General features: G+C 51.0%; 2 protein-coding genes across 2 annotated transcripts; both read left to right on the top strand.

The window, feature by feature from the left end:
* Window positions 1–877: 877 nt before the first annotated feature.
* Window positions 878–3,676, top strand: JKF63_00535 (uncharacterized protein; the record flags this gene model as incomplete). Its single annotated transcript, XM_067896586.1, has 1 exon — window positions 878–3,676. The coding sequence occupies one exon, from the start codon at window positions 878–880 to the stop codon at window positions 3,674–3,676; it is 2,799 nt and encodes a 932-aa protein (XP_067752743.1).
* An 8,627-nt stretch (window positions 3,677–12,303) lies between these two features.
* Window positions 12,304–14,334, top strand: JKF63_00534 (uncharacterized protein; the record flags this gene model as incomplete). The annotated part of the gene is made up of 1 exon (XM_067896585.1): window positions 12,304–14,334. One exon carries the CDS (start codon window positions 12,304–12,306, stop codon window positions 14,332–14,334), a length of 2,031 nt encoding a protein of 676 aa, XP_067752742.1.
* Between the last annotated feature and the right edge of the window lie 1,577 nt (window positions 14,335–15,911).

The raw sequence follows: 15,911 nt of genomic DNA, 5'->3' as shown, positions 1-15,911 counted from the left end.
CTACCACTCATTCTTTTTCTTTTCGCTCTCATATCGGTAGAGAGCTGCAAGAGATATCGTGTGTTTTATTTATACTTGCATATTCTAGTCTGCTCGGCTCAAAGTCGGCTTCTCTTTTTTCTTATTGTTTCATGGAGCTGGCTAGGTTTGGTGTCTTTCACCAATATCCTTCTCTCCTCTCGTGCTTTGATCTCTCCCGAATTTTTTTTTCAAGGGGGGGGTACGTGGGGGAGACCCCATAAACAAAAAACCTAACGAAAGCCAAAGAACAAATACACACAGACCGACGGACACGTGCGCTGCGGAACAGCACCGTCAATACCCCCTTCCCCCTTTTAAAAATCTTCCCCCCCTTTCACATATTAGTGGGTATACTGGCATCTGATTCTCTTTCGTTTCTAGTTGTTGCTGCACTGCGTTGGATCTGTCTGCGCTGTGTGCTTCAGCTCACGTATATTTTCGTATTTTGTATTTGCTGTAGTGCTTCCTTGTGATTTCGATTGGCTTGCTTCCCTCCGTTTTGCCCCCTTTAGTGTTTTTTTTTCAGAATTTCCGAGTGGCGGCGCGCTCTCTCTCTCTCTCTTTGGAGCTCTTCTTTAGACTTGTCCTGCTCATATCTGTTTTGTTTTCCCTTATTATTATTTTTGCTTCTCCGTTTGCTTTTTTTTTGTTGAGGGTTCTTGATAGAGTGCTGGGCTGGGCCTTCTTGCCTCCTCCTCTCTTTCTTCTATCAGCCCTCCTGTCCCGCGTTCTCGATACGGTTTTGGACTCGGTGCTGGCTTTCTTTGCTTTACATCTTCTTTGTCTATCCCCGCCCCGCCCCGTCCCGTCCCGTCCCGCCCCGTCCCCCTCCTCTCTCTCTCCTCCCCACCAAGTGATGATGAGGAGACGCAACTGTGAACTACTCTCGTCACCCTCCGCTATGCCGCTGGACCCCGGGCTGATGCAACAACAGCTGCATTCGCATGCAGGATCCTCAGCCGCGTCTCGGACCCCGGTGATGGGTGCCATGACGCTGACTGAATCACCTTCGGAGGCGGGACCTCTGTTGAAGCGACTGCCAACGGCTGTGCGAATTCCAATGGGGAGAGGCGGTGCCCAGCCCGCTGCTTCAGGCCCGTCGACAAGTTGTACTCTATCGGGCGAAGTGCCGCAGTGCCCAAAGGGGGTTTCCCCCAGGGAACCGGCTCTGCACCAGTACACGCATCACAAGCAACAGGTACGCAGGGACGTCGTTCACAGCTGCCCCCTTAACAATCACTGCGCTGTCGAGGGTATGTCAGGTTCTCGTCTGTTGCCAACTCTCTCGGCGATGGGTCTAGGCGAGCCGCCATTGATGCCGGGGTTGCCTGGCACGAAGTCCGGCGGGACAGCAGGCATGGGCTTTGCGACACCGCTCTCCGTCGTGCTTGACGCACCGTTGCCGATGCCCTTCCCTTCCACCACTCCAGCCAACGCAAATGTTTCTGTGAGCGAATGCGCGGTGCCGATGACGAGGTCGCCTGCGCCAACGCCCATGAAACCGACGGAGCATAGCAGCACGAATTTAATCCTCTACAACACCGGCCCCGACATGACTGAGGCTTGTTTGCATTATTTGTTTGATCCCTTCGGTGAGGTGATCACTTGCGCTGTGATGCGCGACATCCACACGGGTATCGGCCTGGGCACTGCTTTTGTGCGCTACTCAACCCACACGGACGCGCGCCGCGCACTGGAGGCCTTTAGCGACAGAACAAACCCTGTGTGTGTGCACGATTCGAAACCCCTAGTGGTTCAGTGGGCGCGCAAGCAGCACGACGACGCTCCTGCGGGTGAGGCGCGCAAGAAGATCATGAAGCTGTTCGTACGTAATGTTCCTGTTAGCTGCACAGCTGAGGATCTGGAGTTTTTTTTTGAGCGGTACGGTGGTGTGCGCCAGGTGACACTGCACAAGGATACGTCACCGGTGAAGGATGAGGCGATGGTGCGGCTGATTGCGTTTGTGATTTACACTGAGGAGGGCGCGGCGGAGCGGGCGGCGCGGGAGGTGCACAACACAAAGCCCTTCACGTCGTGCAATGGCATCCCCATCATGGTGAAGCTGGCCGAGAGCAGTCAGCGGCGGCGTTTCATGCGGAACACAGAGTCGAATGGGCTGGCTGTATTCACAGCAGGCTCGGCTGGATGCGCCGGATGCGCTGGGGCGCGTACGTCGCCCGTGATTCCTGGTCTAGGCATTCTCCCAGTCGACGTAGCTCCAGCGGTCCAGCAACAGCAGCACCTGCATCATCGCCCAGCCCTATTCCCGCAGGGCATGTACGAGGCCCATGGCAGTGAACCCTCCCCGACGTTTTATAGCATGCCCGTGTTCGATGGCTCAGCGGCGTGCGTGCCGCCGGATACTCGCGATGCATCCACGAGCCTATACCAAACAACGCCGCATCCACCACAGATAAGTCCATCTAGCGCTGGCATACCGGTGCCGGCAACTCCAACGGGGTGGAGTATCATGGGGGGCTCCCCAGGGTTGTATCGCCAGCAAGCATCAACTTACTTTGGTGATATGGAGGACCGTGTGAGCCCCTACTCCTTGCCGGCAGCTGCATCATCAATACCGGCACACTCCTATCACCGGTGTGGCTCCTCTTTTTTTGAGCCCAACGCCGCCGCCACATACGCTGGCGTGTCGGTCTTCTCGACAACGAACTGCCACAGCCTCCCTGACAGGGCGGCGGCCGCTGGCAGTGCGAGCGCTTGCCCAAGCGGCAGTTTTTTGTACAGCAGTACTAACCCGCTCGACGCCGCCTACAACAGCAGCGCCACTGCAGTGGCACCCGTGAATGACCCAGCACAGATAGTCGCTGGCGGCGCCTGGTATGGTGACACCAGCGAAAGCGGTCTTCACTCTAGCGGCTCCACCGTACCAACACAGTCTCTTCGAAGTGGTGTTGAAGTGACTTGCTCTCCACCAGGCGCCTCCGCGGCTTTCTCCGGCAGCACCGCATCACCAGCAGCGCCCTTCGGCCCGGGCTGTCCATCGTCCCCTTTGTATCTCGACAGATGTGGTAGCCCGCAGCAGAGTACTGGCCTCCACCGCACTTCTCCGACACATGTTGCCGCACCATGTGTGAAGGCTGTGCATCATCCTCTCTCTCGTAGTGCTGTGCCAGCGGGTGTCGAGGCGAATATGACTGTGCAGTCTTCCATGAGGCTCTCGGCTGGGAGCAGTGTCGGCGTTCTCGACATGAATGCTGCCGGGCTAAGTAGTACCTGTGACATGGACACAATGCAGATGGGCGCTGCGGCGCCCGCCAGGGAGTCACCGACCCTGCGCACGGATGCGTGCGAGTCATGGCGCCGCGCTGTGCGGACGCACGTGGATAACACAAAGCGTCACGGCGACCGCTGCAAGGTGAGCGGCTCGCTGCCATCCATGTCATCAATGGATGCAACCAGCAGTGGGCTACCACCGGCAACGTTGTCGCCGGCATCATCGCGAAAGGTCAGCATCTTTTCTTTCAGCTACAGCGAGGCCTTCGCCTCAGGGGCCACGCCGTCTGTGTCACCCATCTCGAGCTCCGCACTATCCTGTGATCGGGCTGGCTTGAAGGCCTCGGGCACCGGTGCTTCACCGGGTCGGGTAAGGTACTACAACAATCCGTACTCATTGGAAAGCGCCAAACTGTTTTTCTAACACGGTTGTGCCCTCCCTCCCCTCCCTTCCATTGCCTACGTTTCTTCTTGCGTGTGTGGTATTCTGTGTGTGTTCGTGTGTGTGTGCTCTGTTTTGATGATGTTTGGCACACAAGCGCGAGAAGAAAATAGTCTGCTTTTCTCCTCTTCCTTAAAAAAAAACCGTTTTCCCCTGTTTACTGCAACCGTTCGCTTCTACCTAACATGCCATGATCTCCACTCGTTGAGCTCATCAGCATCCACGCATCTAACGGCCTCCACATCATCTTTTTCTTTTTTTTTTTGTACCTCTTATTTTCTTTTTTCCCTCCCTCCTTCCCTTCCTCTCTCTCACTCACACACACACACACACACGCGCGCACACACGTATATATATATATATATATATATTTGTTTTCTGTGGTGTGTGTGTTCCGTGTGCGTGTATTCGCTGTTTCCCTGCCCGTTTTCTGCGCTCATTGTGGGCGCTTCCATGTGACTTTTTAAACAAATATATGTATATTGTACACCCTTCCACCCCCCCCCCCCACACACCTCGCCTACTGCATTGATTGACGGCGGTCTTCTTCTCTCATTTGTACCCTGGCTTGGGACACAAAGTAATATGGGCATATGTGTTGAGCTAAAAGTTTGCATGTTCGTGTGTTTTCGTGAGGCCGTTCTGTAGAAAGACTCACCCGTCCGCAAGAGAGAACGAGATGCTTCCCTGTTGCCCTGTATTTCTTTTGTTCTATCTTGGATGTTCCGTGTGACCGGGGGACGAGATGCTTTGGTTGTCGTTGTGGTGCTCCTTTTTTTTTGTCTTTTCCCCCTACAGAGAAAATATGTCTCCTTCCTCCTGTCTTGGACTGGGTGTCCATTTTGAGATACTCCCTGTTTCGTGGACTTGTTCACGCTGATTATATTTATCCATATTTATATTTATACATTTATATATATATTTATCATTATGGGGATGAATTATGCCTTTCTTTTTTTTTTGTTTATCATGCACTTATTATTTTTGTTCATCCGTTGCTGTTTTGGCCTCTTTCAATGGCCTCCATCTTGGGTGTTCCTCTCAATAATGTTATACATGTTTTTTCCCCTCTCCCCTCTTTGTTTTTTTTTTTGTGGCGTGAGGGAGGGGTTCAATGCTTTGTCTCTCTGTAAGTCATCTTTTGGACAAGCGCAAACAAAACAACTCCCCCCCTCCCCCCAACAAAGAGGGGGGGGAGGCACCAGCTGATGTCCGCAGCCTCAACGCGCGTACACCCAAGTACATGATGTCTTTTTCTGCTCTCATCACTCCCCTTTGTGTTTTGAAAAAAAATCTTTAGTTTGTGCCTCTGTCGAGTGTTTCTCATTTTTGTCGCGTATAGGCACGGTTACGTGTCTACATGTGCGCACTCATCTTTTCGTTTGCTTATTTTATTTCTGTGTATAAGCGTTTTTTTTTGTGTGTGTGTGGGGTGGTGGTGGGGGGCGTCTAAAGCTGCATGCAACAGGCCCTCCTTCCCCCTCCCTTCCCCTCCCCTCCAGCCCCCCTTTCCCTCCCTCTCTCTCATAGCACGCGACCTCGTAACACCCTTTCAAATCCCCATGTAAGCCCACACATATGCGTCGGCTTCCCTTATTTATGGTTTCTCCGTCATTGATGCGGGTGTACAGCGACACTGGGACGGACCCCCCCCCCCCACCCGCCCACCTTCCCGTCTCTCTCCGTCGTCATGCAATGTAATTCGTTGGTTTATCAGCTTTTGCCGAAAAAAGCGTATCTTTTTTCCCCCCTTTTATCTTATCGGGCTTCTCTCTCCAATCTCAGTTTGAGTGGTTTCTTCTGCGTGACGGCTCCCTTCTCGTCTCTCTTCCTTTTTTTTTGTACTGGCATTGGTACGCGGGGCTCTTTGTATTTCTTGCTGTTGCTTTCACTCCGGATTCATTCGATAGTGGTCGAGAGAGAAGGGGTGATGGAAGGGAGGGGATACGCGGCCTGCCAAAAAAAACGCATGTCAAGCCTCCCACGAATTCGCCGAGGGTACCACAGGAGGAGGAGGGAGGGAAGGTGAACACACAAACAACACACACCAGCAGCCGGTCACAAAGAAACCAAGAAGCGCATAACGGTAGAGCATATGAAGGCAGCGAAGAAAGAAGGTGTGTACACATGTTCGCCTACACGGAGGGCTCCGATTTAACATACACACATTTATATGTATTTTGTATAGGTAGCCGTCTTGTTTATTAACCACCGCTTGATAGGCCTCTGTTTATTTTTTGTAAGTAGAGCGTGTATCGCTCACAGGAAAAGCAACAAGAGGAGTGGCAGGCCTGCTTCTGAGCCCAATGCAGGAGTGTGTATTTCTGTAGATGTTTGTGCTGTCCCTCAGAGGGTGGGGGTCGGAGGTTTTGTTTTTTACCTCTCCACTCTCCCGTTTTGTTGAAGGAGCGAATATTCGTGGTTGTGCTGAGCATCGACATCATTTTTTTTTTCATTCTGGGCTGTATTCTCATTTTCATGGTACAAGTGTGTATTTTTTTACTCATATTCGAGTGACCACCCGGTGCACAGTGGAGAGGGGGAGGCACACCTCAGCGGTCTGGGTATCAGAGGTCCCACTACTCAACTGCTCGACAGGGGAGGGGAGGAGGGAGGGCAAGGGGCAGGCAGCCTTGCTACCCCCCCCCCCCCCCCGCGCCGCTTCTCTCCCATACGGTATGGAAAAGTGTCGACGTAGCTCCAAGCGCGTTTCAACGGCCCCTGACTGTTTCGGAGTGAGGAAGTCCTGAGGCCTCCACCCCCGAAGAGCGCCACCGCGTGGTGGCGGCTGTGGGCACCATGTGAGCAGCTGTGGGGTGGTGTGGACGTGCAACACGGGTGGTGAGGCAGCGTTTCAGGCCGTGGCTGCACTCCGTTGCCCGTGCACGAACGTGTATGTGACGCACGTCTGCCGCTGCCCACCACCAATACCATGGACCACTTGCGCAGGCGCCAGGGTATAGCCAAGTAGCGATGAGCCTCACATGTCGCACGGCCGGGATGACCACACGCCTTGGGACAAAGGGGGGCTAGTCCCCGTGTACGCGTCATGGTGATGTGTGTGTTTATAGGGCCTGCCCCCCTTTAAAAAACGCATGTGTAGCCGCTTGTCCTCGTGATGTGTTGGTCTCTCCCCTCCCCTTCCTGTACGGCGCCCCCTTTCCGTGGCTCTATTCATGAAAGCAGAACAGGGGGAGAAGAAGGCGGCAAAAAGCCCTACCGGAAGCGTGCCGCAAACAAAGCAGGAAGAAACCCGCGCAGTTCATGTATTACAGGAGGACAACAAAACTAACGAACCACAAGAAAAACAAAATGAGTACATCTGTTCACGCTCACTGATGCCGCGCACATATTATAGTTGGGCCTCATCTGCAAAGAGAGAGGCCTCCCCCCTCCCCCCACCTCCCCAAAATGGGAAGGCAAGAGGGTTTTGCGGGAAGGGGGGGATGGGGGGGGGGGAGGGGAGAGCAGCACTACCAAGGCACGGCTTTGTTTGTTTTTTTTCCTCCCCCTTTTTTTTAGTTTCCAGCAATGGGGTGAAATCAGAAGTGGTGCTCGGTGTGACCGAGTTCCCTTCCCCGTGATCGTGCAATGGGCTGGAACACATAATGTGGTCACCCATCCACCCCACCATCCTCCTCTTCCTCGCTCACAGAGGAGGCGCATCCTCGGGTGTTGGCGATTGTACCCAGAGCGTGCCCTCGCTATTGTCTGCCTCGTGTGCGCAATCCTCTCAAGACGCCCTCGTTTTTTTTTGTCCTACCCAATCTTTCTGATCCTTTTGCCCTCTTCCCCTTCCTCTCTAATTTTTTTTTCGTTTTGCTGGCGCACACTCGCACACATCTATTATTGCCACACCTGTGTGTGACTCACTAGGGGGGGCACTCTCATTGCCCCGCGTCATGCACCCTGTCGCTGAGAGACGGACAAAAAAACCAGAAGCCGGTGCTGGCCTACAAATGTTTTCGCTTTATTACTGACCCCCTGGGGTCTCCCCCCCGCCATCCTCAGCACAGCGGAGAAAGATATCGTGACTGTTTTTTTTCCTGTATGTGTGTCTGGGGCGGGGTTGTTGTTCTGTTTTTCTTTTTTTTTTATCCAGGTGGTGTCCAGCTGTCCAGTACAGACATTTCTGGTGTGTTTGTGGATACTACTTTACTACTCCCCTCTTTCTTTCTCTTTTTGATCTCCTGAAAGGGGGGAGGTAATTTGTGTGTGAACATCACTCACCAACCCTCACAGCAGCAACCTGTTATCATCTTTCACTACGATTGTGTCTCGCCAAGGGGGCCTGTGGGGTGGTGATGGAGGGGTGGCTGACTGGCGCCGCCCCATTCTTTGAGGCCAACGACAACAGCTGCAACAAAGAGGAATCGTGAATACACCGAGCGAGTAGAAAAGACAGTTTTTTCCCCGTCCTTCCGCCACGTCACCGACGCGTCCAGGGCGTTTGCCGTGTGTATGGCCTCCCTCTCTCTAACCGACTAGAAGCATGATTGGGTATGGGTCACGTCAACTCCATTTATCATCTCCTCCTTCCGCCTGTTTTTACTTCCCTTCCCTTCCCTCCCTCCCCTCCCCTCCTCAGATCCCTTGAATTCCCCCACACCAGCGAAGGCACACGTCATCTTCATTAGTGGCATATTTCTGAACCCCCCGTCTTTCTAGTGTGTTTCTTGGAGTTCATTATTTGGTTTCAAGTCATCTCTCTCTCACGCACACACACACACACACACACACGCACAAGCAACAACAAAGGAAGAAAGAAAAGCTCTTCCTCCCTCATTCCCCCAGCCTCCTCTCCTCTCCTCCCTTCCCTCCTCTCCTTCCCCCCCAAGTCTCCCCTCCCCTCCTCCTCGCCCCCGAAAAAAATTACAAATAAAGTGCAGACGTCCTTTTTGTTTTGTTCCCTTCAATTTCTATTCTTCTCTCGAACATATAATATATATAATATATAATATACGTTTTTTTATTATTTGCGTTGTATTAAAAAAAAGATTTTTCGTACTTCGCAGTGAGGAAATTTTTTTTTTCTGTGTGTGTGTGTTTTGCTTCGAAATTTGTTTTTTTTTTCTAACCCCATCTCGACGCTGCTCCACTCTTTTGCAGACTCCTCTCACGAGTTCATCTGCCCCCCACCCCTGTCTCTCGACGCTATTTTCTGTATGGGAGCTCTCACGCACATCTATTGTATGAGTTTGTAGGGGCATCACAGCGTATTTACTTATATCCATACATATGCACACACACACACACACACACTCATACATGCATATATTGCATATGGATATATACAGTTATTCCCCATTTATTTCTTTAGTTCCTCTTGATATACTTGTCTCCCCTCTTCTATTCACCGACTCTATTCTGCAGGTGTTTTGACTTTATTACCACCGTCTCTTTATCCACAACATCAACAAAGAAGTGCCAAGTAGAAAAAGAGAATAGGGGCCACCATCCGCCAACTCCTGTCAAGTACGAAGCACATGAACAAGAGCGGCAACTAGGATACATATACATATACATATACATATACATATACATATACATATACATATACATATATATATATAACCCCCCTTTTTTCCTCCCAGTTTCTCTCACCAAGAGAGAAAAAAATAAAACACAGGGCGCAGCAAAAAAAAAAAAGAGGTATACACAGGCAGAAGAAGAAGTCCACAGGCGCTCGCTCGGAAAAGAAAAAATACACCTTCCACTTCTTCTCACTCAACAGTTTTGTCTCTGCACGTTTGTTTAATTAAACACTTGTTCTCAGGGATACACTTTCTATTCCCCCTCCCTCTTTGTGCGTGTACGCCTCTGTATTTCGTGTCCAGAAGAATTTACCGGAAACAAAGACTTCTGCCCGAAACACTGGCGCCGTATATTCACTCTAGTTTCTCTTTTTTCCCTTGCTCTGTATAATCTCTTCTTGTTTCACCTCTCCTCCGTGAGTGTGATTGTGTGTGTGAGAGAGCATTTGTCTTGGGTCCTCTCTTCATCTCCTCTTCCTACGCCGCGTGTTGGCTAATTTGTTTTGCTTTCTCTCTTGTGTGCTTTTTTTTTCGAATATATATATATATATTCTCTCGAAAAAAAAATTAATTGATTTCTTTATCTTGCTTTTTTTTTTCTTCTGCATTTTCTGCAGACCCCATAAGTTCATATAGGCATACACATAAACACACACTTACTCGTTCATCTATTTTTTGTGTTCTATGCTCGTCCCCCCCCCCCTCCCTCCCTCCCCCTTGTTGTTGTTTCACCGAGGCTCTTTTTTTCCCTTGTGTCCCCTACTTGCCCCCCCCCTAGAAAAAAAGTATACATATATACATACATATAAATATACATATATACATACATGTATACATTTATATTCGGGTCTCTTTCCATCTTTGTTATTCTCGCTCTTGACACACCTTTTTTTTCTCGTGTTTGCCGTTCAGAGCATCAGAGCGCCGCTACCCTCCCATTTCACCCAAGACCCTATTCAAGAAAAGAAGCAAGAGGTATACGGCTCGCAAAGCCGGACGTGTCAAGTCGAAAACTCCCCCCTCACCCTTTTTTAGCATACATATATATCTACACACATACATTATATATATATATTTTTTTTCCTGCTCGTGAAACAAACCATTTTTTTAATTATTTTCGAACTCGAGGTTCATCATAGGACCGTGAAGCCCATTCGTCGCCACTTTTTACGTCATCACTGGACGTCTGGAGGTTTTGTTTTTCCCTCCGAAATCTGTTTTCTGTGGTGATTGTGGGCTTCTCTGTGCTTTCCAGTAAAGAAACCATCACTTCCAGACGGCAGGGGAGGAGGATACACATCGAAAAAAAGGCGAGCCTCGCCTTCCCCCTTTTCTCCCGTTTGTACAGCGGGGGTTTCTGTTTTGGCTCTTTGCTCTTACGCGCTATCGACGGAAAAAAATATTTTTTCTCACGAATTCCGACTCACACACACGCACATACATACAAATACATCTACATATATATACGTTTCCTCCTTGTTTTTTTTTGGGTGGGTTTTTTCGCCTAAGTTGCCTCTCTTGATCTTTCCCTTGATCGGTGCTGCGCTGCGTCTCTGCCCCTTCCCTCCCCTCTCCTCCCTTTTTTTTTTGCTCCGGTGGCTCCCTTCCCTCCCTCCCTCCTCATATCCCCTTTTTTTTCTTTTTCGACTTTTGCCACGCACGCTTGCGTACCTCCCTTCTTTTTCCCCTTCTATTCAAGTGTGCCCTCGGGTGCCCCTCTTCCCCTTTCTCTTCCTTCCGTTGAACTACGCGTGCTGCGATTCTGCCATCTCTCTCTTCCCCTCTCTCCTTGGTGACCTTTCGATTCTTTTTTTTTCCGGTCACAACAACACCCCCACTTTTCCCCCTTTCCGAAGTCCCCCCGCCCCTCCCGATTCCCTTTGCTTCTCTCCTTTTCGTTTTTCTTTTCTTTTGTACCTTCTCTACTATTATCATCGCCGCCCTCTTTCCCGCTCGTGTGTCCTCTCCTACTCCTTACATGCGCTGAGCGTATTTCAATTATTCAAAATTTCTTTTTTCGGTGCTTGCCTCTCTCGTCTTTTCACGCTTCCTTGTGCTTATCTCTCTATACGTTCTCTCTCTTTTTTTTCTGTGTTGTTCGCTTGCTCATTGTTGTGGTTCCCCAAGTGGGCGAGGAGCCTCCCTTTGTTATCCGCTATTCTTTTCGCTCTTACGCGTTTCCCTGCTGTTGGGGTGCTTGAAAAAACACACACACACACATTTTACGTTTGTGCCGTTTTTTTTTCTAGTTTATCCGCTTTCTCGTGGGTTCACCTCGTACACCCGAGCGTTTTTCTGCTCTCTTTTTCTCCCCCGTATTTTATGGTTCTTCAAAAGAAGGAAAAAAAAGAGTCTTTGTTTACAGCGCTCCCCTCTCCCACCCCTGACACGCTCTCTTTTTTTCTTTTACTTCTTTCCACAACACAGCGCAATCTTTGTTTTATATTTCTCGTGTGTGCGCGTGCGGCTGTCCATTGTGGGCTGTCCAACTGCTTCACTTGAACGCCTTCTCCGTGGTGGCTTCCCAGGGGACTACTCGCCGCACCTCTTATCTCCCCGTTTTTTTTTTTTTGCACTTTTATACTGCGTCTGTGTGTGCGCGCTGTGTAGGGGCTTCTAGTGCTGTGTTCCTGAAGTTTGTTTTTTTTGCTCCCCCTCTCTCACTTTCCCCTCCTCTTTCAAAAAAATATTCGTGGGTGTGTGTTTTATACTCCCTCCACCAGCCACTCTGCGCCCTCCTCCCTCCCCCCCCCCCGTTCGTATCTCCCCTCCCTTCCCCGTTTCACCCTTCACCCATACACTCACTTTTTTACTTTTGATTCTTTGATATTCTCTTTGTGTGCATGTGGTTTTGGAGTCAACTCTACTATTTCTTTTTTGTTTGTTTTTATGCCTCTCGGCCATTGTGCTTTTTTTTTTTTGAATACGCATACACACACACACATACGTGTAGATTATACACAATCGCTGGCCTGTGTGTATCGCTCTTCACCGTTTTCTACTATTGTCGGTACCCCTGTTTATCTTTCTGTTCTCCCAACCTTCCTTCCCCCCCCTCTTTCTCCCTTCCTAATGATGGCACACAGCAGCTCTTCTTACAACCCAGTGAATATGCACACGAGGTATTGTCGGCTCGCTGCGCCACCAGCGGCGCTGTTGTCGCCTGCTGCCATCCTGCAGCCACCTGCAACGACTGTCTCATTTGCTGGGGATGCCTGTACCTGCGGTGATGAGAGGTACAACAACGACACTGCGACTCCACACATGGTGAATGCGGTGATGCCGTTGGTGTCGATTGACGATGCGAAGAGAATCGCGTTTGAAACAAGCAGCTGTAGTGACTCCAACAAGTCCCAGTCACGAAACGCCGTTGCAAAGAGTGAGGCACAAAGGTCGAATCTTCGGCAGAACTGTGGTGTGGCGGCATTTAGAAAAAGCCGCAGCACCCGGACTACCACCGCCACTTCAGGTGTCACGCAGGCCCCTCTCTCGGAGGACAGCAACCTTCACAACAGCAATCTTTTCATTCGCAACTTGGACACTATGGTGAGCCAGACCGATCTCGAGCGCGCCTTTGCGGTCCATGGCGTGATCCTGAGTTCTGCCGTGATGCGCGACATCCACACCGGCGAGAGCCTCGGCACTGCTTTTGTGCGCATGAGCTCGCATGAAGAGGCCCACCGCACGATGGAGGCAATGAACGGCGCGCTCGTCGGGTCTCGTTTTATCACCGTCCAGTGGGCGAAGCGCCATGAGGGGGCGCCGGTCGGTGAGGCGCGCAAGAAGATCATGAAGCTGTTCGTACGTAATGTTCCTGTTAGCTGCACAAAAATGGATCTCGAGGGGCTTTTTGGGCAGTACGGTGGTGTGCGCCAGGTGACACTGCACAAGGATACGTCACCGGTGAAGGATGAGGCGATGGTGCGGCTGATTGCGTTTGTGATTTACACTGAGGAGGGCGCGGCGGAGCGGGCGGCGCGGGAGGTGCACAACACAAAGCCCTTCACGTCGTGCAATGGCATCCCCATCATGGTGAAGCTGGCCGAGGATCTGGCGAAGCCCCACCGTGATCACAATCACCAGCACCATCAGCAGAAGCTGAGCCAGTCAACCCCCACCGCAGTGGGGGCCCGGCAACAGCAGCAGCGCAGCAACAGTGAACGGAACAGCTCGGCACTGATGACGAGTAAGAGCCTTGGCTGTAAACAGTTCATTAGCACCGGTAAAGCCAGCATCAATGTAAGCAGCCACACCAGCAGCACCACTCCGAGTATCCGCGCCGGATACCCAAGTCGTGCAGATGCATCGACGCTGGATTTGTGCACCGCCGCAGAGGTCTCATTCCCCGGGCACTACCACCAGCTCACCCCACCACAGTGTAATGCACCGTCCATCAGAGCCGATGTGGGCCCCGTGATGGCGGCGTCGCTGCACCAGCATCATACGATAGGCTGTATAAATGAGACTTGGGCGCAGGCTCCAGCCTCGCTTTCGCCTCCCAACCCTCTCCAGTTACAGGCGGTAACAGTGTCTGCCCCTGTCGGAGACAAGCCACTGATCTCTTCTCCGGTATGCGGGGGCGCGACGGGGACGTTCTTTGCGGTGAACTCACAACAAGCCTCTTTCATGGAATTCTCAACGAATAGCGTGCCACAGACCTTCTTTGTGAACAACTCGGCACCACAGCTGTCAAAGCCTGCGCTCTCTCAGCTGCAGCAGCAACAACAACAGCAACAACACATTCACCGCCTCCAACTTCCCCGATTCAGACAGCTCCCCATCACAGTGCCGGTGTCACCGAGCTCGCACAGCTTGCCGTTTGCTGCCGAGGTACCCGTGTCTCAGGAGACGTGTGCTATGGCGTCGATTCGAAACCCTCGTGTTGTGACGCTCTCGGGGCAGAGGGACTCAATGGTGGGTTCGCGGCACATCAGGGTGTTCTCGGATCCAGGTGAGGAGAGCGACCTACCGATAACGGACGGGACCCCAGCAACGCCTCCGGCTTCACTGTGCCCAGGTCGGAACGTTGCAACGACGCCGCCCAGGCTGCAGCTAACGTATCGCCACAACCCCTATATAAACTGCAGCTTTATTCGTGTCAGCTAAACGGATTGCCGGTCACTGCCTTCACTCTTCTCTTCCTCACCGGTCGATACATCCCACCTTTTCTTCTTTTTGCTCTTTATACATGCCCGTCTTTGGCACTCTTTTAGTTCCGCGCTGAAGAAATGTTTTTTTTTTATTGTTCCATCTTTTTTTTTTGCTATAGTGTGTGTGTGTGTGCGCGTATGTGTCTGCATGTCTCTCAGGGCGATCTTAGAGGAGAGAGAAGGCGTCACGTCCTCTCGAATCGCCGCACGTGTATATGTATGTGTATATATATATATGTGTGTGTGTGCGTGCAATGTAGGTGCATGTATCTTTCTGTGTTTTCCCCGCCGTAGATGCTTTTTGCCCCCTCCTCCACCCTTTCCAGATGTGTGCATGTGCTTGTAGCTACGTGCGTGTTCGTCGAGCAGCAGCAGCAGCCGCTCGCGCAGCACTCGCTCGGTTCTCTCTTTTGTTGTTTGGCGTTGCCGTTGCCGTTGCCGGTGTGGGGGCGCCGCTTCTCAGGTTGAGTGTTGAGTTTGCCGTTTTTTTGGTTTACTTCACCCCCAATTTTACTTTCTCGTGCAAAAAAAAGTAACAGCAATCGCTTTTATGCATGTCTACTTCCATCAATTTAGATGTCTCTACCCCCCCCCCCTCCTCCTCCTCCTCCCCCTCCTCCTCCCCCGTGTGCGTGTGTGATTGGGTGTGTGTTTGGATGCTCTCTGTGTGTTAGTCATTCTCACTTGATTTCTTCTTTTGTTCTGTTTCCAACGATCTGCCCAGTCCACAAATTCGGGCCGAGTGAGTGAGCGGGTGAGAGTCGGTTCATTTTTTTTTCAGTTGAGGAGAATTCGTTTGTCAGCTCGTTCATGTCTTTTTTCTTTCGTGGGTTTTGTTGTCGGTGAGGGTCTCTCTCTCTCTCTTGCTGACCACTATATATATGTACATATATGTAACAATATATAAACATATGTATATATATGTATATATATATCAATATAAATCTCAGTCGCCCGTTGTCAGTCTCTTTTCCTCTGTGTTTGGTGGACAGTGTTTTCTCCTTTCCGGTCTCTTGATCTCTCTCCCCCCTTAAAAATTTTTTTTTTGCTGTTGTGCGTCTTCATTTTATGACGGCTTTTGAGAGGGAAGGAGCCCTTCCATTCTCCTGCACTATAGCCCCCTTCACCCCTGCCTGTACTCCTGCCGCTTCTTCCCCCCTCTCTTCCTTCTTTTCCACATTCACTGGATTTTTTTCCCGCGTCCGCACGTCCTGCATGTGTGTGCGTGCGTGCGTGTGTTCCCCGCAGGAAAAGTGGGTGATGCCAAGACAACGAAAGGGAACCGATGGACTTCTCTGTCCACTTCCTCCCCCTCCCTCCTCCCTCCTCCCCCCCTCTCTCCCTCTCTCGTACAGCTCTCTCTCTTTATTTTTTCTTTTTATCGAGAAGTCTTCTCGTTTTTTTGTTTATTTTTATCGCTATCATTCCTTTTCTCTCTCCCCCCGTTTTCTCTGTATATATATTGTGCGTTCTTTCTTCTCTTTCTGGGCTTAGTGTATATATTTTTTCCGGTTCGGGGTGGGGGGCCTCTTC

Source organism: Porcisia hertigi, chromosome 36, assembly GCF_017918235.1.
Source record: "Porcisia hertigi strain C119 chromosome 36, whole genome shotgun sequence".
Taxonomy (NCBI): domain Eukaryota; phylum Euglenozoa; class Kinetoplastea; order Trypanosomatida; family Trypanosomatidae; genus Porcisia; species Porcisia hertigi.
The sequence above is the reverse complement of the archived record's forward strand: the minus strand, read 5'-3'. Positions and strand labels throughout refer to the sequence as shown.